The 24,723-nt window shown below is 35.2% G+C and overlaps 1 protein-coding gene across 5 annotated transcripts in view; it reads right to left on the bottom strand.

The window, feature by feature from the left end:
* Positions 1-24,723, bottom strand: part of LOC112048525 (leupaxin) — a 73,961-nt gene that overhangs the window by 28,537 nt on the left and 20,701 nt on the right. For 2 of the 5 annotated variants that reach the window (XM_024086071.2, XM_024086077.2), the window contains exon 1: positions 6,186-6,366. The exons of 2 other annotated variants lie outside the window; for them this stretch is intronic. In XM_024086071.2, coding sequence (XP_023941839.2) covers positions 6,186-6,351 — 166 coding nt within the window. In that variant the 5' untranslated portion in view covers positions 6,352-6,366. Of the gene's footprint in view, positions 1-797; positions 1,184-6,185; positions 6,367-24,723 lie in introns of those variants that run through there. One more of the 5 variants, XM_024086072.2, reaches the window with a different exon arrangement.

Genomic DNA, 24,723 nt, shown 5'->3' on the forward strand with positions numbered 1-24,723 from the left:
CGTATAATGTAACGCCTTATCTTATCAGGCAACCGGCTTAAAGAAGCGTTGTTCGGAGGTACAACAAAGAACCCCACAGTTGCAAGACGAGATACTTAAATTTTTATCGGTCTCGTCACTCTAAAAACGCTAACGATCTCTTTACGCAATGTAAAATTAGGTCTATCGCACGAAGGCGTCAATAAAAACACCATTTTAGAATTAAAAACAGATGTTATCTTGTTTCTAGTAGTCGGCAAAGAAAATGGTTAAGCATCTAGTAAGTCTAATAGTTTATTTATCTTAATGATTATATGTCAAATATTAAATGTGAAAGGAATTACTAGCTATTTGTGGAACGTCTTAATTAACTCTCGTTTAAATAAACGTTAAGTGCTTATCTATGAGACAGATGTCACAATATAATTTCTAGGGAAATTATGCTGTCATTTTGTCTCTTATGAATCAGAGGTCTTTTCCACTTGAAATAAAACAAAAAATAACTAATACTAACAAAAATAACTACAAGAGGACGAATTTTATTCCAATGATACTATCGTAGACGATATTGATTAGGATGCTACTGCTAGATATCTATAGTGTTTTTATTTTAATTATACAGTTATACACGCACGAATTGGATATTATGAATTTATTAACAACAGCTAAATTCTAAATTTAATTGTGTAACAGGAGCTGACATTTTTATTTTATAATTAGGATTTCTTTCAACCACAATCAAAGTAAATAGTTTTCGAAGCCTAATAAAACTAATTTTTCTTCCCAAAGTAATATTAAAGGAAGAAGTAATACATTACCTAATCCTTCAACTGCCTCAAAAACATCAGCATAATCAGTCTGAGGCTCTGTATGGGGCTTCAATATTTTCCCGTAAACGTCGTCATTCACTGAATAATGCGCTTTTGACATGTTGGCAGGCAACACACAAGAATTCCTTAATTTCCGTCCGTTTTTGAACGACCACAAACACTGAAATGCTTTTTAAAATTCTAATTTCTCGATTGTCCGGTCACTTTGCAAGCGGCCACAAAATTCAAACTGGTTGGAAAGAATTCGCAAGCATTCATAAAATTAAGAAAAAAAAAGGAACACAAGAAGGGCAGCGAAAAGGATTCTAAATTTAAATATCTTAGCACTCTAGACGGTTTAAGGCGCGGGTGGCTCTGTTATGGACTAATGCAACACTGATTCACCTCAGGCGCTGAACACAAAAATCGCTCGACCTAACACATTGTTCACATAAACATTTGGGATTCCGCGTCTTTTTAATGAACGCAAATATTTAACGTAGATTACATTTAGGCCTATTTCATCACTGTTTACAACGCCAGACGTTTCAGCATTCGCATTTCAGCTTTAAATGTGCCCTGAGTAATTGAGTATATATATTATAAGTTTAAACGGTTTAAATTAATCCATCGTATAATTAAATTTCCATCAACTTTAAAACTCCAAAATTGTTTTTCTTGCAACGGAATTAATTATAACAAAGCAAGGTTTTAGCTTATTTCCTTGCTTTTTCGTCCCTAGACAACTACTGTACTACACGACTTCGTCAGTACATTAAAAAAAATATAAGCGTCAGTCAGTGATTTCAAAATAACTGTGTATTTTCAAATGTTTATATTTATTTACCTGATAGTAAAACACAAACGCATACTGGCAATGGCAACTCGAAAGGCCATCTCAAAAGATACAACGAACAAATTTTGTCAAAATAAAATAATTAATCTACATAACGGATATAGGTAAATGCAGTTTAGAGCAATAGAGTAATTCAAGAGGAAGGTCTATACGAATAGTTAAATGAAGAATGTGTAGGTTCAGGGGTCTTGCGCAAACAAAGTCGCGGTAATAACATATTTAGACATGCAGCGCTTGATATGCTTAAAGATGTAAATTGATCAATAGTGTATGGACGCCCTGACGCCACTACCACTACCACAATGCCACACGTTGAGACAGAGGCGTCATAGGATGACGCGCGCTTTACGGAATTTGTCTCGACTCTCACAGCCCTCGCTTTAGAACAACATTAGTATGTTTGACGAGCATGTTCAAGCAAGACTAATACCAAAATTATGCTAAATGTTTAGACGACCATGAATGTTGCGAAATGGAATACAAAAGTACTTATTTTTGCGTACCTACTCTACCTGGATTTAGCTTAGCGAGTCGCGAAGCTGATGTGGCAATGTTATTAGTAGTTATTAGTGACTACATAGTTCGAAGAGCCTATGGACGTTGGGGTCCCAAGGTGATGCACCGGAAAGCGCAGTGTTGGTAGACCATACGCTAGTTGGACCGAGGACATCAAGCGGGTTGCAGGGAGCCGCTGGATGGTCGCGGCTTGAGACCGTTTTGTTTGAAAATCCATGCAAGAGGCCATCAGTGGAATTCCATCGGCTGTTAATGATGATGACTCTACTTGGAAATCCGGACCATATGTTAATTTTGACAGTCAGAGCAGAATAATGGTAATACAGGTTCCAACGCGTTGGTATTAGATGATTGAGAGCCTGTGACAGTCATAACTTGTGATTTTATTAAAGCTAAGATGCGAGCTCATACAACTATGTTTTGTGTTGTAATTATTAATAATGTTTTATATTGTAATTATTTATCATAAATTGTTTATTGTGGGTATGGAGAACATGTCAGACAGGGGGGTTAGTGTTAATGCATTCTGAAAGGATCCTTCTAGCCTACACCTAAGGTCACAAGTCCTGGGATCTGCTCGAGATGATTTCTTTACAACAAAATGATGCTACAATCACTGTCGCTGCTACCTTCACGTTATACCTACCATATGTAAGTACGATAGGCAACTAAGTAGTTTAAATCATAGTCACAGCTTTGGGAGATAGCAGGTTTTTTTAAAAGACCCTCCAATTATAAAGAGTAATTTATACTATATTTTCTTCCGCATAAATCATTTCTCCAGTCGCTATAGATTAAATTCTATGGCTACTCTTCGAAAACCACAGTTAAAGATCTTTTTTGAAACTTTAAAGTTTTTAGTGAAGTGTTGCCAGTTACCTTTATTATAGCTAGTGCTATAATAAATAGTAAACAAAAAAGCATTTCTAATGAAGATTCATTCATAGAATGAATACGATCTTATTGCTGTGAGCTGTAATAAGAAACCATATTCATACGCAGATGTAATGACAAATGATACAGCTATCAGCTAACTTATTTATACTCGTACAGATATATGTAATAAGACATATCTGGCGCCTGCTCGGTGATCGAAAGCAAAATCACGATAGTGAGTAAACACTGTGATATTACTGAGACTACATTCGCTGATGAAAAAGATTGTTATGAGATATTAACAGGCGTTTTCATCAAATCACACTAACACACTAATATATATTATTATATATACTATTATATATATATATATTAAAAAAAAAAAAAAAAAAAATATTATAAAGGCGAAAATGACCAAAACAATGGTTATACCGAAAAATGAGGTTTCAATTCCCAAAACATATCTACGTGGACAGATGGTCCTAGCTGTTAATAAAATTAAATACTTGGGCCGATATTTCACATCTGACTTGGGAGCATCAGAAAGAAATAAAATGTAGAATTCGACAAGGAAAGGCTGCATTTTATAAAATGTCCAAAGCCTTATGTGATTTCTTTAATAATTTTTTCATCCCCAACAAGATATCGCGTTCTTAAATGTTATGTTTGGTCCACTCTTTTACATGGATGCGAGACATGGGTCCTAAAAAAAGGGTGTTGTCGACAGTTGCAAGCTTTTGAGATGTGGGACTAAGAAAAATGTTCAAAATTTTCTGGAAAGACTTCGTCTCGAATTATTAAGTTTTAAAAAGAGCCAATAGTAAGATACAATTGGCTCTTTTCTGAAAAAAGATCTGAAAAGAGTAAAATTAAAAAATCTAATAGGTAAAGCAAGATTTTAGGATCCGAATTTACCGACATTTGTTTAAACATAAAATATATAAAAACTTCAACGCTGTTTAATCCTTCATTAAAAACCCATGTCGGTTATGGACGTAAATCGGGCGGTTATCGTAACCGAGCTTGCATACTCCGGTTATTCTTCGGTTAAGACGATAAAATGTTTGACAGAATATATTTGAAGGCTATGTTTTTGTCACGCTCGCAAGTTTCGTAAAGTTTGAATTGGATTTTCACTTGATCATCACAGCGTTAGCTTTGAGCGTTATCTGCTGGCCTATTCATTATTTCTATTCAATTTATTAAAATAAACATCAAATAAATTCACAAAATGTCATTTACCTACTATGTGATATCGACCTGTAAGCACTTGATGACATTTGTTACATAGAATCTCAATTTCGTATATGTCAACTAGCATATGACAAGATAGTGAATTAGCCTCCTTTTCTGTGATTACACACTATGCTCATTGATTTGTAGTTGACAACGCAGCGCAGTCAAACCGAACCGTTTCGCAGCAACATATCAAACCGCAAGGTTATCTGCAAGCTGACACTGCCTCCCCGATACTCGTAAACTGTGATTTATTTCATTTAGAAATTAAACTAGAAATTATTCCAAATGTGAACAATTTTAATGAAATACTATTTTCATATAAAATATTGTTAAATTATATGACACAAGAAACACAAAAAAATGTAATACACATTTTTAATGTAAAGGTAAAGAATTTTAACATTCCTTTTTTATATATAAATCCTCTAATATACTCGATATTAGAGGATTTATATTTTATATATAAAAAAAGAGTGTCATTAGATGTAATCTAACGTCATCTTTAAGAATTGTAGATTCTGGATTTTTTGACTTTTGCTAAAATTGCTATTCTATAAATCTCAAAATATATTAATTTATTCACAAAGTGTCGACTATTTGATAGAGATTGTTGACAATGCCCTCTCATTGTGCGACTATCGTCACAGATGTCAACCTAAGAGTAAGTTACATAAAGTGTATCGCACAAGTGTCCAGATGCCACTGAAGTGTTTTTCAGATAGCATGGGTACGGTGACAATCGCCTGTATGATGTACATAACACGTTCTATTCATTCATATATCATGAATCGCGGCAAACTTTCAAGAGTGAAATAAACTGTCACCCGCAACATCCTACATGAAACGAACTGTACTTGGAATATGCCCATCTAAAGCTAAACAGTGCAAATAATCTGTAACATGAGACAGCAATGTTAAGAAGTAAAGTAATATGAAACAGTAAATCAACTATTGTGGATTTAGGTTATAAATATACAGAATTTACGAATATTTGTCAAAAACGGGTATCCTCTAATATACTCCAAACTATCACAATCCTATTCGAAAAGAAAACTTGATTGAATCATGACTGTCCTATGAAAAAAGTTGCCAGCTGAAACCTAAATACAACCTGAATTTTAAGATCTCAAAACAAAGGAACATTGGAGAATAAAAACATGACCATATATAAAATAGGGATTTGTATAACAATTCGGAAAGCTAAAGCTTCTTTTATAATAAACAAAAAACATTTTTTGGTATTAGCCAACTATGAAGACGTCTTCCATCGCCTAAAATCAGGCAAATTGTGATGTTCAGTCATCAGGACTAGTACTTGATCAAATAGGTGCACCAATTACAAAAGAATGAAGACAAATAGACATTAGTACATTTCAGTTAGTATCTACAATTAAATAATTGCTAAGGTAGATTGTAATTTAATAGTTGCTTATAATGACAATAGCAGTAGATTTGTTTATTGTGTATACTTTAGATATTTTATAACAACTTCAGCCCCTGCATTCTATAAAGTTGCAGCGATGTGACATCGCTCGTTTTCATGGCAACTACGTTCTTATTGTCATTTTATTTTAAGCATCTCATAGAAATAAAGTTCAAATTCTAATAAAACTTGTTTATAGACGAATATTACATCGACGAGTATTAAATAGTGGAATCACACTCCTGTTATGACATGTTATGATGTTGTTGCATTATTTAACAGATAATGTGATTATGAATATTAAAGAAACTTCCGTATCAAATGCTAATTGGACAAAAGATTAGCAATAATCGTACAGTTCGCGATTACGCATTTTGTTTACGGTATTGGCCTCCCAAACGCTCCAGTAACACGTTACCGATATAGATCAAGGCCGTGTTATAAAAGCGACCTGACTCACACCAGGTCGCAACTGCTCTGCACTTACCGAGGTACGAACTGAAATCGCTGAAGTATCTACGCCAATCCGCTGCACCGAGATCAGGGTTCTCCTTCGGGCCAGCCGGTGCACGCTCGACACTGTACTTCCGTTCCAACACGGGGGAAAACGAGACAGACTTGGGGGATGCTGAGCGCGTGCGCACAGACGCCATCCCTCACGTGTGGGGTATAAAAGGCGGAGTGGAGAAAATTTTCCTGCAGTCGTGGTCCGACTGCTGCTACAACTAGACTGGTTATTTTGGTGTGTGAGACGCAGGGTTATCGGAGGCGCGGGCGATGCCGGATGATAGCACGGTCACACTACTCAGCTGGCGACGACGTTACGCGACGTTCTATTCCCGTCAGATTGATGCTTTCGACGCTATATTTCATAACATAAGGGACCGGCATCACGAATGTATTTAATGCATTTTCGTAACAACTTAATTAGCCACTTGCGTATGCTTGTGCGAATTGCTGGCTTAAGTAGGTAAATATGAGATGAGCTTTATAAAACTACCTTGAACTTAACAATTTCATGAAGAGTACAGCTCTTGGTGCAGTATGGTAAAATAATAAATAGAGATATCTATCAGACTTGCTTATATTTGCTCTAAGGGTTCTATACTATAATAGTAGAGCAACAGAGTTGAGAGAAGATAATATAATGTAATGCTACTTTAATGATGAAAATATTTTGATATGCTATAGCATTTGACTCCCATTAACCAATGAAATTTAATATTAATACAGACACGCTTAAGATTCATACGAAATAAAGGGTGTATCAGAGAGAGAATTTCATAATGTGGTAATTTCAGAAAATATTGACTCTTCGGAAAGTTACGTAATTTGTATATATGTGCATGCATCTCCTTTACCTTGTCCGATTTAAGTGGGGTCGGCAAAAATGTCAATTTCCTCCATTCGTTTGTATTACTCGTCAAGTCATCATCCACTCACTTTACATACGTCCTCTATCTCTTTTACATAATTTATATAATTTGTATTTGTAACAATTTTCACGTAATTCTAAACATACGGGACCACAGTTAAAAGTGAAGGGCTCACGCTTACCTCCCACACCTGTAATTTACGTTTGCTGATTACATAAGAGAGGAGACTATTACGGCGAGACGTGGGCGGGCGGCGCCCTAAAAACCCAGAGGAAATGATCTTCAGTCAAAAATACAATGTTTTATAATATTTTAAATAACACGTTGATCGACGAGTATGTCAGTAAGGGTCTGGAACAGATTATTACTATCTATTTAAATCTTACCTACTTATATTTCTTTAAATTTAATCTAAAATTCCTTGTTTTAAGACAAAGACGAATGAAGAATAAGAAAGAAGTTTTGTCTTTGCGGAAAAAAAGCAAACTACTTAGCTAAGTGTTTGCTTTTTTTCGGAACGAAAATATCACAAACATTTTATCAGAAGAACTTTATGAAAAATCAACAAACATAACAATCATAACAGAAAAGTTTGAATGTCGTTGCAATATGTGAGCCGGTTCAAAGAAAGTTGTTCATTTTTATTTCAATACAAAAAATTGGATTTCCATGTCCCAATTTTCCCACTCTCAATTTTCTCATCAAACGAAGCTAAGGACACTTTCGATTTAAGTCATCAATATTCTCTTTAAGTGCGCTTTCATTTGAGACCTAACACGAGTATATTTGCCGACATTCGGTTTTTTCCGACTTTCACCCCCCAATACTTATAAAACGCCTCAACCGATTTTATGAAACATGAATAGGAAAGCTCGCACATAAGTCACCTTTCACCACCAGATCTACTTAAATAAACCAAAATTTGATTAACTTGGTTAAGCACAAGTATTAGGTGATTTATAAGATATGGAACTTCCACATGATAGATAATTATACATTAATAGGAGTTAATATAATATGTTGTATAACAGATGTAGGCGTCGTTCGAGTGGGCAGCATTATGGCATATGTACTCCCAAGGTCGCCAACAGAAAAATCAAATAAGACTATAAGGCCAAGTAATATAGCTACAATAATGTGCTGTATGCTACAAATAGACTTATAGTAAACGTTATAGCAATTTACTGCTGAGATTTTCTTTATCTAAAAAAAGTAATTCCATTAATGTTACAACATAAGTAAAGTAATTACTTGAATATAGTCAATTGTAAGTGTTTAAACCAATGATTCCCAAAGTGGTCTATATCGACCTCTAGGGGTCTATGACAAACTGCAAGGTGTCTATGTCAGCGAAAAAGAATTTGGGGATCCATTAAATGAAAATGGTTTACACGATAGTGGATCATAACACATACACTTATAGTACCTATTTTATCATATTTTACAACATATTATCTTATGATATCAAAATATATACATAATTTTAAAAGTAACTATGAAGTAAAAAAAATATTAAAATCAATATCAAATAAGTAGGGGGTCTACCCAACACGGAAAAACATGGCAAGGGGTCTACGACACAAAAAAGTTTGGAAAACTCTGGTTTAAACGATTACTAGATTGCAGAGAATTTTGAAGAAACATTGTTTAAAAAGTGTAGCCATAAGCTGAAAAGCATATACTTATTCTATGTTATCATTAAATTGAGAATGTGAATTAAAAAATAAAATAAAGAACAAATCAAATATCAAATTGAGATAACAATAAGGGTCCCTAACGCATCGGCGCAGTCTTAAGGGATCGACGTCTTTCACACCATATCGAGAAGGTTACGGCTATAAATAAACAAACACACGAGCGTAGCCTATTAATAAATGATAAGCATTGCAATAGATAATTAGCATGTTCTTTGTGTGACGTAAATTATACAACTACCAATGATAAGCAAGTGAAATGAAATACTAGCAATTGATAAAATTAAGAATTTTCAGACGAAGTTGATATTGACGACTTGTAGAAAATATAAGGGAGATATTACATTATATTTACTGCATAATAATTATTGTAACACTGTCATCGTTTGCGGTTACGCTTTGGTTTAGTTTTATAAAAATCAATGGACATTGAGTATACAATAACTAATAGCACCATTCATATTCATTTATTTACTACTTTATATTTTTTTCATGTAATATGTAGTGGAGGGGGGCACATAGATACACGGGGCACATTTGTACAGTATCTATATCTCAAAACCAATAGATGCTACACAGTCCGGCATATCACTAGAAAGTTCAAGGACATTCACAAGAATGACAGTTTTCGTAGTCAAAATATAAACTGACATATCAGCCAATGCACACATCAAAATAAATATTCAAGTAACGATCATTGAATTTTTGTGTATCAAAGTGCCCCCTCTCCCCCTATACTGGGTGTTTTTACCTTTTTTAAAAATCATTATTATCATTATATGAAGCCTCTTTGATAGTCTTATGATCTTTCCTTTTTAGGTGCTTATATACTTCATGAAGGGATCGATATTTTAACACTAGTCTAGGTAAATTTAGATGCTTTTTCGACTGAATCTAAGGTTAACAGTTAACATTTAAAACAACTCAAGTAAGTACTTTTATTTAGAGCACTAAGCTCTTGAGTGCAAAAAAAATAATACTTGAACACTCATTCTACGAACGTAAAGGACAAATTGCTTTTAAATGCCAGTGTTACAATTGCTTCGCCACGGGTGTTCGAAACAAAAAAAAATATTGTAGGATTTTTATAATGAAAATTAAATGTTTAAAAATATATTTTAAATAACAAGATGTATACAGAATGTCCCGAAATATACACCACTTAATTATCTAAAACTAATTTCATTACTTTTGAAAAAATCCGTTGGGCTGAAAAAAAGTTCTCAATTAGCTTCCAAAAGATCTGAACATACTAAGCATACTAGTTAAAAAACTTGTAGCAAAGACCCACGATAAGGAAGACTGAAGTATCTATTGAATAACAAAGATTTTTCAAAAGTTTCCTTCTCATATTTGGCACACATGGTACTTACGTTTAGTTATAGATTTAGTTTCAAGTTTACGAATGAACTTGGTGAACATGTCACCATCGCAACTCTTCCAAATAATAGATACTATACTTATTCAAAACACCACATATTTTCTACGTGGACTGTACGATTTTGAAAGGCCTATTCTATTAAAGCTTTAAGAGGGAGGTACACTAGTACAACTCCAGATCAGCAGAACGGAATTAGATGAAATTTAGTACAGTGATAGTTTATTGTCTGGGATAACACATACGTTTCTTTTCAACCGACTTCAAAAAAGGTTCTCAATTCGATAAATATTTTTTTTTGTAATGTTTGTTACCTCATAACTTCGTAATTTATTAACCAAATTTGGACAATTATTTTTTTGTTTGAAAGAGTATACACCCAGATTGGTCCCATTTCATTTTCATAAATATCAGTTTAGTAATTTTGTGTTGAAATCAAAATAACTGAAATACGTCTTTGAAGTTGTTTGCATTTTTATGTTGAAACGATTAATATTTAGATATTCCCGCTAGAAATGGATTTACGAAAACCCAAATATTCATGTGCATAAAATTAAAAGGAAAATTTTACAAATGTATTAACAAACTCAACACATCCAACCATACATCGTTCCTATCGTATACGCTCTAATTAACACTTTTAGTGTAAGTGGGAATTTCGTAAGCCAGCTTCGCAGGCCGCCGGTACATTAGACACAGATAACCGAATTCGTCTCACACATCCATTAAGTGTTACCAATTACACGGCACTAAAACATTTCAACCGTTACAGAATACGTTGAAAACTGTCAAAATATTCCAACAACACTACCACGGACTGCATTAAAATTTACTGTCACGAACTGTCTATAAAAATAACAACAATAAATCTCATTAAAAAAAATTCTGGACTGTCAAAATATTCCAACAACACTACCACGGACTGCATTAAAATTTACTGCCACGAACTGTCAATAAAAATAACAACAACGAATCTCATTCAAAAAAAATACTGCACTGTCAAAATATTACACACGCAAATAAAACTAGTACGGCAAAACAGTAAGTCAGCTGTCAAAACTGATCAGGAAATGACACAAAGCGCAGTGAACAAGCGCTAACAGATTGATAGCAACGACACGACTGACGAGCCTCCGGTCCACGCGTTTGCTCGCAGCATGCTGTGATGACAGCCCCCAACGATCCCAAGTTCGGATTTGGTACGGAATTGCGATTAATTGGGACGCGTGGGCGAATATACTCCAGCCATTGTTCTGTTTTTTGTTTGACAGATCAGTTAGCGTTAACAAATGCAGATTAATTATTCAATTATTATTATTAGATACAAATCTAATGCAAGATGAATTCAATTGAACACAATCGGTTATTTTTAATCAGTATTCAAAAACTGGGACATGTACTTACCATTGACATAAAATATTGAAATTTGGCAAAAAGCAATGACACAAAGGAAATGACAGCAGAAATAAAAAAAAGTTTCGAAAACCATAAAGTTTGGAGATTGTTTCCAGCAACCTGTGGTCAAGGTGTTTGACGGCCGCCGTGGCGCAGTAGTATGCGCTGTGGATTTACAAGACGGAGGTCTGGGGTTCGATCCCCGGCTGGGCCAATTGAGGTTTTCTTAATTGGCCCAGGTCTGGCTGGTGGCTTCGGCCGTGACTATTACCAACCTACCGACAAAGACGTTCACGCCAAGTGCTTTAGCGTTCCGGCATGATGTCGTGTAGAAACCGAAAGGGGTTTGAATTTTTATCCATCTCCTAACAAGTTAGCCCGCCTGCATTTTAGATTGCATCATCACTTACCATCAGGTGAGATTGTGGTCAAGGGCTAACTTGTGTAAAATAAAAAAAAAGGTTCCAGAGTGGCGAATCGTTTTAATTATTTTGATTTTTGTTGTAAATTATGATGCGAATGTCACAATAGTATGCCTACAACATAACGGTTGGTGAAGTGCTCACTAACTAGCGTCCAGAAGGTCACAGCCTAGTGCGTAGCGGATCTAGGGCCAGTATTCTCGGAAGACGACGCTATAAGGGAATGCGGGACGCTGCGTACGGTCCGAGGTATGCCTTGCTTCCTATCTGGGTGGAAAAGTTTACGTTTACAACTAGTTAGTTGCACTGTCTCAAACTATAAAGAAAACATCATGTTGAGCTACTTAAGCCGGATCTAGACTTCTTTATTATGGAATGTATCTTACAATTCAATGCAAATTTACCTACCATTTTTAATTTAATTTTAATTTAATTTTATAATAATTTACTTATAATTAACAATACCAACATTTTGCTACTGGAAGAACAGTGTTTAAAATTAAGTGTTTAAAAAAATTAAGAAACGCACTGGCCACCCCTCCGATTTTCTTTGATTGTGCATTGTAATTTTTTATAATTTTGTTTATGCCCGCTGCAATATTTTTGTAATTCTATAGGTAATTCATCCTAATTGACAATTTAACGGTTTCACTTCGATATAATATAATATACCGAAAAATAACACGTTAAATTGTAAGCAGTATATTCACAATATATCGAAAGATTACAATACCGCGAGTGAGATTATAAGCTAACGTATTTTATAATGTAACATATTCAATATACAGATTTCTACAATTTTATGTTTTTTACTTGAACTGGTTGAAAATCTCTGTAATCGGAAAGGAGTTCCCACAATGTATTTTACGACTGACCAAAACGACAAACAAAACAACCTAATGAACATAATGACGACTGTGATCTGCAACCTTAGTACGAAAGCGTGGAACTCGCTAACTTCGATGGTTTTCGAGCATCAGTAGAATAAAACATCAAAGCAATAAGAACCACAATTCACTTCCATAAGAAGTCCAAATTTCCATAATGATACCCAATTGCTGCTAGGGGCGTTTGCTATTACTCGTATGTAATTGCATAACAGAATTTGAACTTTAAGTCAAGGAACTCAATCCAGAGACGTATTATTTTTTTCTATTCGATAACCAATTTCGTATCACTCTTAGTACTTTCGTACTAAGTGTGTAGACTGTGACGAATCATAGTCATTGCCGCTCCCATGCTCAACTGAGCGTTAAGAAACCATTGAATAATAAGTCTAATCTAAGAAGCAAATGACATAGATTAACTACATAAACATTCCATGCAGTAAGGTAACTCAAAATAAAAAGTACAAGATTAAGTAAGTGGACCGAGGAGGTTGTGCTTGGAAGTCAATGCAAGAGGCCTATGTCCAGCAGTAGACGTCTGGTCGGCTGATAATGGATGATGAAAAGGTTCTAGGTGCCCTGAAGTCGAGTCGCGAACACTGGATACATCTAATTAATATTGGCTAGACAAAACACTCGGTACAGTATAGGCCTACTGTAGATACATAAACCACATATTTTGTCCAATTGCAACGAAAGAGAGAGCTATATTTTCGATTCCGCAACTATTGGTCGAGAATGTCTTTTTTCTTCACTCATGACACATATCTTAAAGGACTAGAAAAGTACTGTTACCGAGAGGCTAATTTCTAAAAGCTATATTGATAAAATTTACATCTACTCGAGCGGAGCCACGCTCAAAAACTAATTTTAGAATAAAGTCTGTTTCTATGTAATAGTATTTTTTGATCAAATTCAAAAAGTAGAAAAGTTTTCATAAAAAAATACAACCGACCTTAAAACAAAAATACTATATTCTACGTGCTGATCAGTTTGAAGACGGTGCTAAGCCGATGATGCAAGCCATGAATATTGAAAATAGGTATTTTAAATTTTTTAAATTAATACGACATTGGCTTAGCACCGTGTTCAAACTGATCAGCAGGCTTAATAATATTATCATGTTATTTTTCGCTTTTTAGTTTAGTGGGTACGTTTTTAGGTTTTGAAGTTGGTTGTATTTTTTTTATTAAATTTTTTCTACTCATCGTTGGCAATTGCCAGCATACGAGTACTTAAGGGTCATTCAGTCGCGGTTGATTGTAGAAACGTTCCCGAAGCCAAGTCCTGAGACGATGGAACACCGTGGGATTTCAGTCGGTATAAGTCCCACATTACCATCGCCATCGTTGACAATATATCCATACGGATTTCCCCCATAAAGTAAATAAACTCGATATAATCGACAGAGAGGCGATAATTTTCGTGTATATTTTCCACAAAATAAAAACTTTTAGGGTTTCCCCATAGTTTCGACAGTATACCCACAGGACAGAAAACGCTAAAAGTTATCTGTGATAGCCCTATCCCTATCCCACCTATCAGATAAGATCACATTCAGCGCTTACTAATTATGGAAAACAAAACCTAGGTACGAGTATCTATTCCATCATCCCACATATACGACGTATTTGGACATTACTATCAGATACTACACGACCAGTACAAAACTTGTCGCCCACCATATTTAGTTATTTTTGTTACCCAAGTAACACCAACTTTGTCACGTTTTTCATTTGATAAGTGGACTCTAGTATTCAGTCAATTTTAAATGTAATTGGTTGAAATGATATAAGGGAACATACAGAGTAAAAGATAAAAGCCATAATAAAGTTACAATCTTATATTAAATATTTTAGAGTAACTTGAAAAAAGTAACAATAAAATATTAAGTAATTGTTTAGAACATACGAAAGTTTTGGAAAAAGCTTTTACGAGTTAGGTTGGTTTTAAGGTTTGGCCTCATATTAATCTTTAAGCCGCCTTTAATATTCTTCTTAATAATAAGGAAATTAAAGCTTATCCTAATAACTATACAAATCATGCCCACGTGAAATGGTGGCAAGAATACTGGCTCCATTTCCGCGCTGGATAGCCGGCTGATCCTTTGCGCGAAAAATGAGCCTGCCCTTCTGTCACCAGTCGAGGCAACTAGCCGCTTGATAACGTCGACAGATATTTCTCTCTCACTTGTATTATTTTGACTGGTAATAGTTCCTGACTGTTATCGCTTGAATTTGTCGGTTATCCACAAAATTATTCCCTATTCATTCATTAACGTTCGCAAAGTAACGCCAGTTCCTATTTAATTTTCTATTGAACACAATCGAAAGTTTGAAAGCTGTTTGATATAACCATTAGTGGTCCAATACTCCCCGTACGTCGGGTCGGTATTTAATCAATTTTATCCGGGTCATAAACGGCCAGTGGGCGAGCGCCATGTAAGGCATCTTGACTTTTAGTCAACGGCGCTTCGGGCCTCGGAGTGATTGACGAGCGGATTAGAATTTAATATTAATGAAAAGTAATCAGTTTTGGAGGTATATTTTAAAATCAATTGCGTGTTAAAATAAATTAAGTAACAAATAACCTTTTTCGGTAACAGTTTTTGGATTAAATTAATTTGTTTTTTTATCATTGAGTATTTCGTATTTGCGCTGGACTGGCCAATTTAGACACATAGTACAATTTAGACACATAGTCAATTGAGACATTAGAAGCTACATAACTTCCCACCAAGCTGAAAATCAGTAAGATTGTTTAAAATATGACTAAAAATAAAATATTGAAAGTTCCCATCTTTCTCCTATAAGGAAAAAAATATTCATGGTCAAAGGTGGGAATTCATGTAGCTTTACCCTTATTTGTTGTCTAATTTGACCGGACTATAAGTGAAACCGGCTCTCCATGGTTTGCTCCACTAATGTGCTAGGAGAGCTAGAGGGAGGAATGGCGACTGACCGTGAGACTTGCCACCACCACTTAAATTAAAAAAAATAAAATTACGACATACGACCTCATTGTTTACCCTTCACCCTTGATTTGTCGTACAAAAAAATACAACTCGTCCTTTTATTTAACCGCATTATTTTTCACCGATCTTTACTACCTAGGTCAATTAGACACGGGCAGCAAATACGTCGATGAAGCTAATTGAACCTGAATTCATTCCCAATTAACGGAAATCCAACAATGAGGTCACATTAAAGCTAGCCGGCGTATTACCTTGATGTGTGGCGGTAATCGGTAATTCAGTGACTAGACTCTAAAACATGGACACTAACTTTTCGCATAGAATCAAAAACATGTGTTCTGCGGGGATTAGTGTTGCAAGATCGAGTTTTAAGGTTTTAAACGAAAGGTTATATCCTTTCATACTGGGAAGTCCATTATGCTTTGGATCTATTAGTAAGATGTAGAATCAAATGGGTGCGATTCCGCTATTTCATACTCATCGGCGAACTTATCGCCTATAACAGGTGCTATTTGAATTTGAACTTTATGTTTATATGATCATATCAGCCGATGGACGTCTACTGCAGGACATAGGCCTTTTGTAGACTTCCAAAGATTACGATCCTGAGCCGCCTGCATCTAGCGAATCCCTGTGACTCGCTTGATGTTCACAGTCCTCCTGGATGAGGGTCGACCAACAGTGAGCTTTCTAGTGCGGGGTCGCCACTCCAGCACCATAGGTCGTTCCATCGCCTTTTTTTATTAAATTTCCTTTATTGTACGCTGCGTATTGGTTAGCGCCAGGGGACGTATGTAAAAGTTACGCTGATAGAGAAAAAAAACTATTAAAAAACACACGAGAACGTTAACAACAAGCATTTTTAAAAACATATCACTTCGAAACTACTGGATGAATTCAACTGAATCTTGGCATGATTTGAGTTCATACTACGAAAAGGTCATATTGTCTATTGGAGGGATTTGCTGAAAGCCCAATGAAGACAAAGACATCTTGATTCCTAATTTAAAAAATCTTCTAACTTGCACTGTATGTTGTATGTACGGAACCGGAAACTAGAAGTTATACATACGTAGTCGTAAATATAATCACGCGCTGTACTTAATATAAGTATAAGTAAGTATCTATATATCTATGTACTTATCACTATTTATTTTGTATTAATTTTATATCTGAATAAAAATTTTATTGCTTACCCGCCATTTTAAAACGTCCCACACAAAAATTTGAAAATGGAACACTAGTCACCAGTATCTCCTAAAGGTTTCCAGCACTGAATGAGTCCCGGTTCCAGAACATTCGCACTGGAATGCGTTCTCCCGCCATATGTTTAGTATTTCAATGCCGGCATAACGCGAACTGATTGGAAAATCTATATCTGGTTTTTAGTTTACACCGCACTTTGCGAATTATCGGACCACTTTTCTATAAAATTTTTTAGCAATTATTGGAACACTTTTTGATTTTGGAGACTAAGTTTTTGGATTTATCATACGACTATTTTGAAAAAGTATCACTTTTGGAGTCTTAGAAAAGTAAAAAAAAATATTTTAGATGTAGTAAGTTAATTGTTTTTAGTGTTTTTACTTTAGTATAGTCATACAAAACTTTGTATAGGAATAAAAATTCACAAAATAACACTTTTTCACATAGAAATAAATTGTAGGTATTCATTGGAATAAGAATAAAGAAATCACTTCTACATATAGGATTACAAATGTTTATTTACTTTTTAGTAAAATTAGTTTACACTTTATGATTAAGACGCCACAAATTGTTATTGTAATCTGTGAAATGTCACTGCAGGCTATAAACTAACAGCAAGGGTGCGCAGAGAAAACCTGCAGTTTTTCCAAAAGGGACGCAGGGTGAAGGCTAATGACCCCGTGACGTCAGCGTCTGGGGTAGGTCAGTGGGATGAATTATGTACTTACTTAGGTATACAATTTATTCTTTTTTTTACATAAAACGAAATAAAATTTTCCAAAAATAATTTTACTGATTAATTATATGTATTTTTTTCAATACAAATTAACTATCGAATTGGTTTAATTATTATATTTATCAGATATTGCTAGCGCCATCTAGCGAAGATACCATGAACACAGTGGAGTAAACACACTCGTCTTGACACTGGTTTTACTAAACAACGCCACCGTTCGAGTACAGATGGCGCTACATATTTAGGTAGGTGATAGAAACTGCGCCAAAAAAGTTGAATCAACTCTATGTACCTGAGCCAAAGCCGAGAGAATAGACAGAGAATAAACTTACAGATTGCTGCCGGATATAATACTCTGCAGATTCTTGTAACTCGGTCCGGGAGTAAAGTAGTGATTAATGAAAAAGCTAATTAGTAAGTACGTTGAGGTACATGTTTTGCGGTTATTCTAAAATAGAACGCAAGTTAAATAGGGACAATGGGTCAATTTTAGTTTTCCCGGTAAAACGCAATTGCGAGAAATAAGACCAAGTTTCTAATTTATAGTGCATACTTGGCTTTAATGCTCGCAGAGACCAAATGAATCCCAAATTGCTCAAACGGCATTCAACCAAAGCCCTTTCTTTAAAGCCGAACTATCACTAGAAGATAGAAGAGGTTATTGAGCAATATGCTACTTTTTATCCGGAGAAAATCCATGGTTCCTGCGGGATATGTGAAAAACATGTCACGCCGACGAAGACGCGGGCGTCTGCTAGCGCTCAATATAATTTTCCGCAGTTTCCCACAAACAACGGTGAACGTCCTCATTCGAGCGGCTCTTACGTCAAACACTTTTCTATTTCCACCAATATTTCGACCTTTATTTCTGTAGCAGTCTATTATTAGCTTTTATAAAATGGTCTCTTTGTCATATTCTCTACGTTTCCATGGCGTGGACGTGGCCTGGTGAAACTCTCTGTCTGGCTACCTTCCAACGTGTTGCCGAAATCATGTCCACACCGGATGTTCTTGTGATAGACTTGCTCTAAGGGCATAAATATATATATATATATATATATATATATTTTTTTTCAGATAAAGTGGAACTACATAACTATTCAATATACAGTTTCTCTCCTTTGAAAGAAGATATTGAAACAAAATACTCAAGACAAGAAAATATTGGACGTAAAATTCCTCATAATAACTTATTTTTCGTATGCGAACTTTATCACTCTGACTAGCGTTCGTTCGTTGTGAAATTCATACAAAATAAGCTCAAAAATATTGACGCGAAAATCATGACTTTTCTTTATGACTACTGGTTGAAGTTGGTTAATTAAAAAAGTCGGTCAAGTTCAAACAGATAATAATGTAAAAAAAAAATAACTGTGAGCAAACTATAACCAATCCATAGCTATAAATGAACCATAAAAATAGAGATTGTAGCCGGAAGTGGCCCCAGGATTCTGTAAAAGTTACAATACAGTGTTCTACAACGCGTGTGCCGTGTACCTACCGTGGGTATTAGTTGGCATCATCAACAGCCGATGGACTGCTGGACATAGTCCTCTTGCATGGACTTCCAAAAAAATCCATCGGCTCTTCGAACTATGTTACCCGCCCATTGCCATTTCAGCTTCGCAACTCGCTGAGCTATATCAGTGACTTTGGTTATTTTACGGATCTCCTCATTTCTGATTCGATCACGCAAAGAAAACCCAAGCATAGCTCGCTCCGTCGCCCGCTGATTAGTTGGCATGCCGAGGAAAAAATACTTTTTAGAGAAAAAAAAATACTTCATCTGTCAGCTGATTGAGATTGGGCTAATTAAAAAAAAAAATACTGAAACTTTTAAAGTATAACCACAGCGATAACTACAAGTTTTAAAGACTACAATCTAGTTTAAAGGACGATCTAGTTTTGTAGGTGATGTCAGACTGATCATCCAGTAAGTCCATCCAGCGCTAGCGAGTAACGGACATCCTATAAAATTGATCGTGTGTTAGTCGCGATCTGCATGATATCATGCATATCGTGATCAACATACGGTCAGTTTTATTGGATGTACTGCCGTTAGGGCTGCAGGCACATGAATTTATTGGATGGTGAGTGGCTAGCATTAGATAATTTTCACAGTTGGATAGGTACCTACTACAGAACAATACCTGCTTACTAGAGTACAAGACAGGAGTCGATGACTCGATTCCGTTATATTGGTGTATTCTTGGAGGATGATGAATTGTACAGAATATAAACTTTTTTAAGGTTTAAGGTTTAAGATTATATTTATTCTCATAAAATGGCTTAACCGCTAACATGAGAACATAATTTTTAACTTATATTACTTCGCCATCATGTTTTTTGCTATTACTCACTCAATGCATTAGTTCAGTGATAATTATTTAAACTGCTGTGGATTACTAATTATGTAATTTTTTATATTCCTATTGTTAGAAACAACCATTAACTTTTTATTTATTTGTCATTTTCCGTCACTTTCTAATGGTAAACCAAAGATTAATTACCCACCAAGTTGTATAACAATGCTGTGTCATCTAATTATTATCATACACTTTCCATGGTTTTCTAACATTTTCCGGGTTTTCGACTTGCTTTCATATTGTATTTAGTGAAATGAAGTGTTGTTAGAGCAATTATTATATTATGTAATTAGGTATAATTTTAATAAATGGCCTAAACAATTCTCATGTAGTTGACTTTCTTCGGGAAGTAAAATACTTCTCGTGAGTAACGTAAATTACGAGAAATTTCTTTACCTATCTTTATATTTAAAAAAAAATGTCTGGTCGTTTGTCCGGGCTAATGTTTGCAACGGCTAGACCGATTTTAATAAGACTTTCACTGGAAGACAGAGGAGGCCACATACCTATTGGCTATTTTTTATTCGGCAAAATCCATAGTACCCGCTGGCTTTGTGAAAAACTGAATTTCACGTACACAAAGTAGCCGGCGTCCGCTAGTATAATATACTAGAAGACCACACGTGGTTTCACCCGCGTATAGTTCTCGATCCCGTAGAAATACGGGGATACAATACATACATACATATACAGCACTCGGTGATAATGTAGCTTCCCAACAGTGAAAGAATTTTTCAAATCGGTTCAGTTGTTTCGGTGCCTATTCAATGCAAACAAACAAACAATCAAACCTTTCCTCTTTATAATATTAGCATAGATAATTATCAGTTACGTAACAATTGTGTGAATCTGAGTAATATGAAATAATGTTATTTGAAGTGTTATAAAGCGGTCAATGGCACTGAGCCATATTGGCCGTACATATAAAACTAGTTTTTGTGTAGGTATTGGATTTGAGCCAAATTTTCACCGCACATTTCTAGTTTTATTAGTAACAAATTAACTATAGTATGCGCATTATCATCTGAGTCGTCCGGTCATAAAAGTCAAAAAAGATAGGAATGTGCAGCGCGCCTACCTGCGCACCCTAATTATCGATAAACGGCTACCTGCGCACGTGCTAATGATGAGTCAATAATGATTTGGACGATTCTGATTGGTCGGTTTCTAATGTAATTGCATTGCGTATTTTTTTTGCTATAAATGTGTTTACTGCAATTAAATAAATACATTCATGTGTTACTCGTTGCGCACTATGGATACTAATATATAATAAATTTGGCAGAAGACGAAGATTCTGATGATGAAGACTCAGATGAAGATTAATTTTATTTAGTTAATAATTATATAATATGAAATATGTATTATATTAAATCAAATATTGTTAATTTTTTTAATTTTGTGAACAAGATACGATAATAAACTTTACTTATCGATAATATGTCTTTCATTGTTACACCCTTCACTAGACGGCTCCATAAGACCCATAAGTGCAAGCGCCATGGCACGCGATATGTTTGCGCCTATATAGCAATCATTTATTTAGAATGGGTATCAATTTTCTTTTATTTAAAGTCGGGTAAGGTTTACCTTTAAAACGTTAAAAAATGTCTTTTTGTATAGTTCTACCGGTTCGGAAGAAATGAATGAACTCAGAAGAGTTCAGCAATAAACTCAACAGCTCTTTTTAAATATAAAAAAAATCATCATACTTATTTCAGTTTTTGTTCAGATAGCTGGTGGGAGGCTTCGGCCGTGGCTAGTTACCACCCTACCGACAAAGACGTAACGCCAAGCGATTTAGCGTTCCGGTACGATGTCGTGTAGAAACCGAAAGGAGTGTGGATTTCATCCTACTCCTAACAAATTAGCCCACTTCCATCTAAGATTGCATCATCACTTACCATCAGGTGAGATTGTAGTCAAGGGCTAACTTGTAGAGAGAAAAAAAAAAGTTTAAAAATCGATTTAAATTTGAATCAGATCAAATATTGTAATAGAAATCAGTTTGAATTTAAGTTTTTAATCTACTAAAAGTACTTAACCATATAACTCAAGATACAAGCCAACTTTGTAGATTTAAAAAACATACATACAGCTGAACATTGAACCTCCTCCTTTTTGTAAGTCGGTTAAAAAGTAATCGTCCTTTGAACATTGACGCTCGAATGTCTAACCTTGTATGCCTGGATTATCTAATTATTTTATACCACGAAACTTTTAATTGATACCGTATACTGCTTGGTATTTAGGCGCCGAGTCCTAATTGATGATTGATCTACGTTAAATTCCATTGGCAATAAATTTTGCTCCATGCCTCGGAGAGCCTTTAATGTTTGACATTTTGTAGATTGATCATCTGTGGTGAACAGACTTATGTGTTTTTTTTTATTACGAGACCCTTTGAGATAATTTCAGCACCGAGTGAGATTTAACAGATTCTTATCGTTGTGTGTGGCTTTGTATATTATGTCCTGTAGACAGGGGCGTAGCTATCACAGTATCAGCAGTATCAATGATACGGGGCCCTCGGGCTACAGGGGCCCCTTACGTGTAAAAGCAAAAAATAGTAAAAGGTAATCCACCATCTCAATTATTCTAGTGTTCGCTGGGAAAAAAACCATAAAAAACTACAGATATCTCTTCAAAAATGACGAATTCAAAAATGTTTTTTTTAGTCTTTGTCACTCTTTTTCCTACGTAGGTTAAGTCAGTGTCCTGGTTATTTTAAGCGAGCATTTATGTTTCTTTTGTGAGAAATCTTTACCCTTCTTTTGGGCCCCCCAACTAATTTTGATTCAGGGCACGCTACGCAACTATTCTGTAACGATATTTTTATAGTTCGACACTGTGAGCTGCGAAATAATCTCTGTTGCAGTCAATCTCAGATTAATTACTTAAGGACCTGCCTCGCTAGACGAACCGACTACAGGAGGCGTTTGAGCAACATATTGGTTATTTGTTATCCCGAAAAATGCGATGATTCTCGCGGCATTTATGAAAAATGTATTTTAGAATATGGTGAAGAGAGATACGAGTAGGTTTCTCTATGTCTTCAACTTGACACTATCACACATTCACACTGTCCAGTTATATAATAAATCCTTTTATAAAGAAAATTCAACCGAAATGAAGATCACAAAAAAACTAAAATGCAAAATAAACATGATACTTTCTTGTTAAAAAAGATTTTGTTTTTTGTAGTGTGTCCTAGCATAGCGAACGAAAGCGCAAAGCGAAAAAAAACGAATTTTCTAAATTGGTTAAGAAATGATGAAGTTATGATTTAACTAACTTTAAAACAAGAGATATACACGTCGAATTGAGAACCTCCTCCTTGTTTTGAAGTCGGTTAAAAAATATCTTTAAATCTGAATAGCGCTACATATAACATTTTTTTTTATTCATAACAAGTTGACTACAATTTCATCTGATGGTAAGTAATGCAATCTAAGATGGAAGCGGGCTAACTTGTTAGGTGGAGTATGAAAATCCACACTCCTTTCGGTTTCTACACTGTATCGAACCGGAACGCTAAATCGCTTGACGGTACGTCTTTGTCGGTAGGGTTGTGCCTGGACTAATTAAGAAAACCTCAATCGGCCCAGCCGGGGATCGAACCCAGGACCTCCGTCTTGTAAATCCGCCGTCAAAAACTTGGTATAGCTATAATTACATGCATAATACCATCAATCCCAGTATAGAATCAACAAATGGCAGTTGTTTACAAGCGATGCTGTCGAACCATATCGGGGAAAACTTTCAACTGGCCCGACCTTCCGCCCCAGTATGACTCAAATGGCCTTCTCAGTTGATGTAAGTTATTACTGCACATTGTCATTCTTATATGGAGGTATAGAGTAATATGTCGGCCACTCACGGTCAAGATTAACGCAAGTCTGATGTGCACTTAGGAATGTAAAAATTTAAAAAAAAAACGGTTGTCTGTAAAGTCTGTTTACTGACGATAGTAGAACGTGACAACGTCATAAGAAAATACTGATGGAATAGTTTCATTTAAAAAAAAAAATATTTTTTTCTAAAATACTGTTTAATAATCTTCATAGACCAGAATATACTTTATTTGTTGTAAAAAAATTGGCAACCCTAGAGCGATTTTTTCAGATCGGTCGGCTCCGTCGAATTATAAGACGTTGTCACGTCAAAAACCCATAGCCATATTTCGATATATTTTTTCACTTTCACATCACTAAGCGCGCTGCAAACTTGACAATAAACTTGACCGTGTGAGGCTGGCCCGCAAGAACCCTTAACGTGAACGCGTACTTATTTAATGTTATCGGAAATCCTGTCCCACTTTTAGCAGATATTTATGCATGTCCTGCTTTAGGGCCATCGATATTTAAATTATTTCACCATTACTATACCTGCATACATTTTAAATTGAAGAACCTACACATCTAGCGCCTATGGGCCTTAAAAAAAAACTCAGAGTAACTCATAAAAAGGCTCTTGAGTCATTCAGCGGGCGTCATTTTGAGTTGGTAGTCCTGTAGTTCTCAACAGAGAGGTCCTGGCTTCGATTCACAGGGATTTTATAATTTCTAAATTGCCTTAGGTCTAGTTTGGT

The sequence above is a fragment of the Bicyclus anynana genome, chromosome 5, assembly GCF_947172395.1.
Source record: "Bicyclus anynana chromosome 5, ilBicAnyn1.1, whole genome shotgun sequence".
Lineage (NCBI taxonomy): Eukaryota > Metazoa > Arthropoda > Insecta > Lepidoptera > Nymphalidae > Bicyclus > Bicyclus anynana.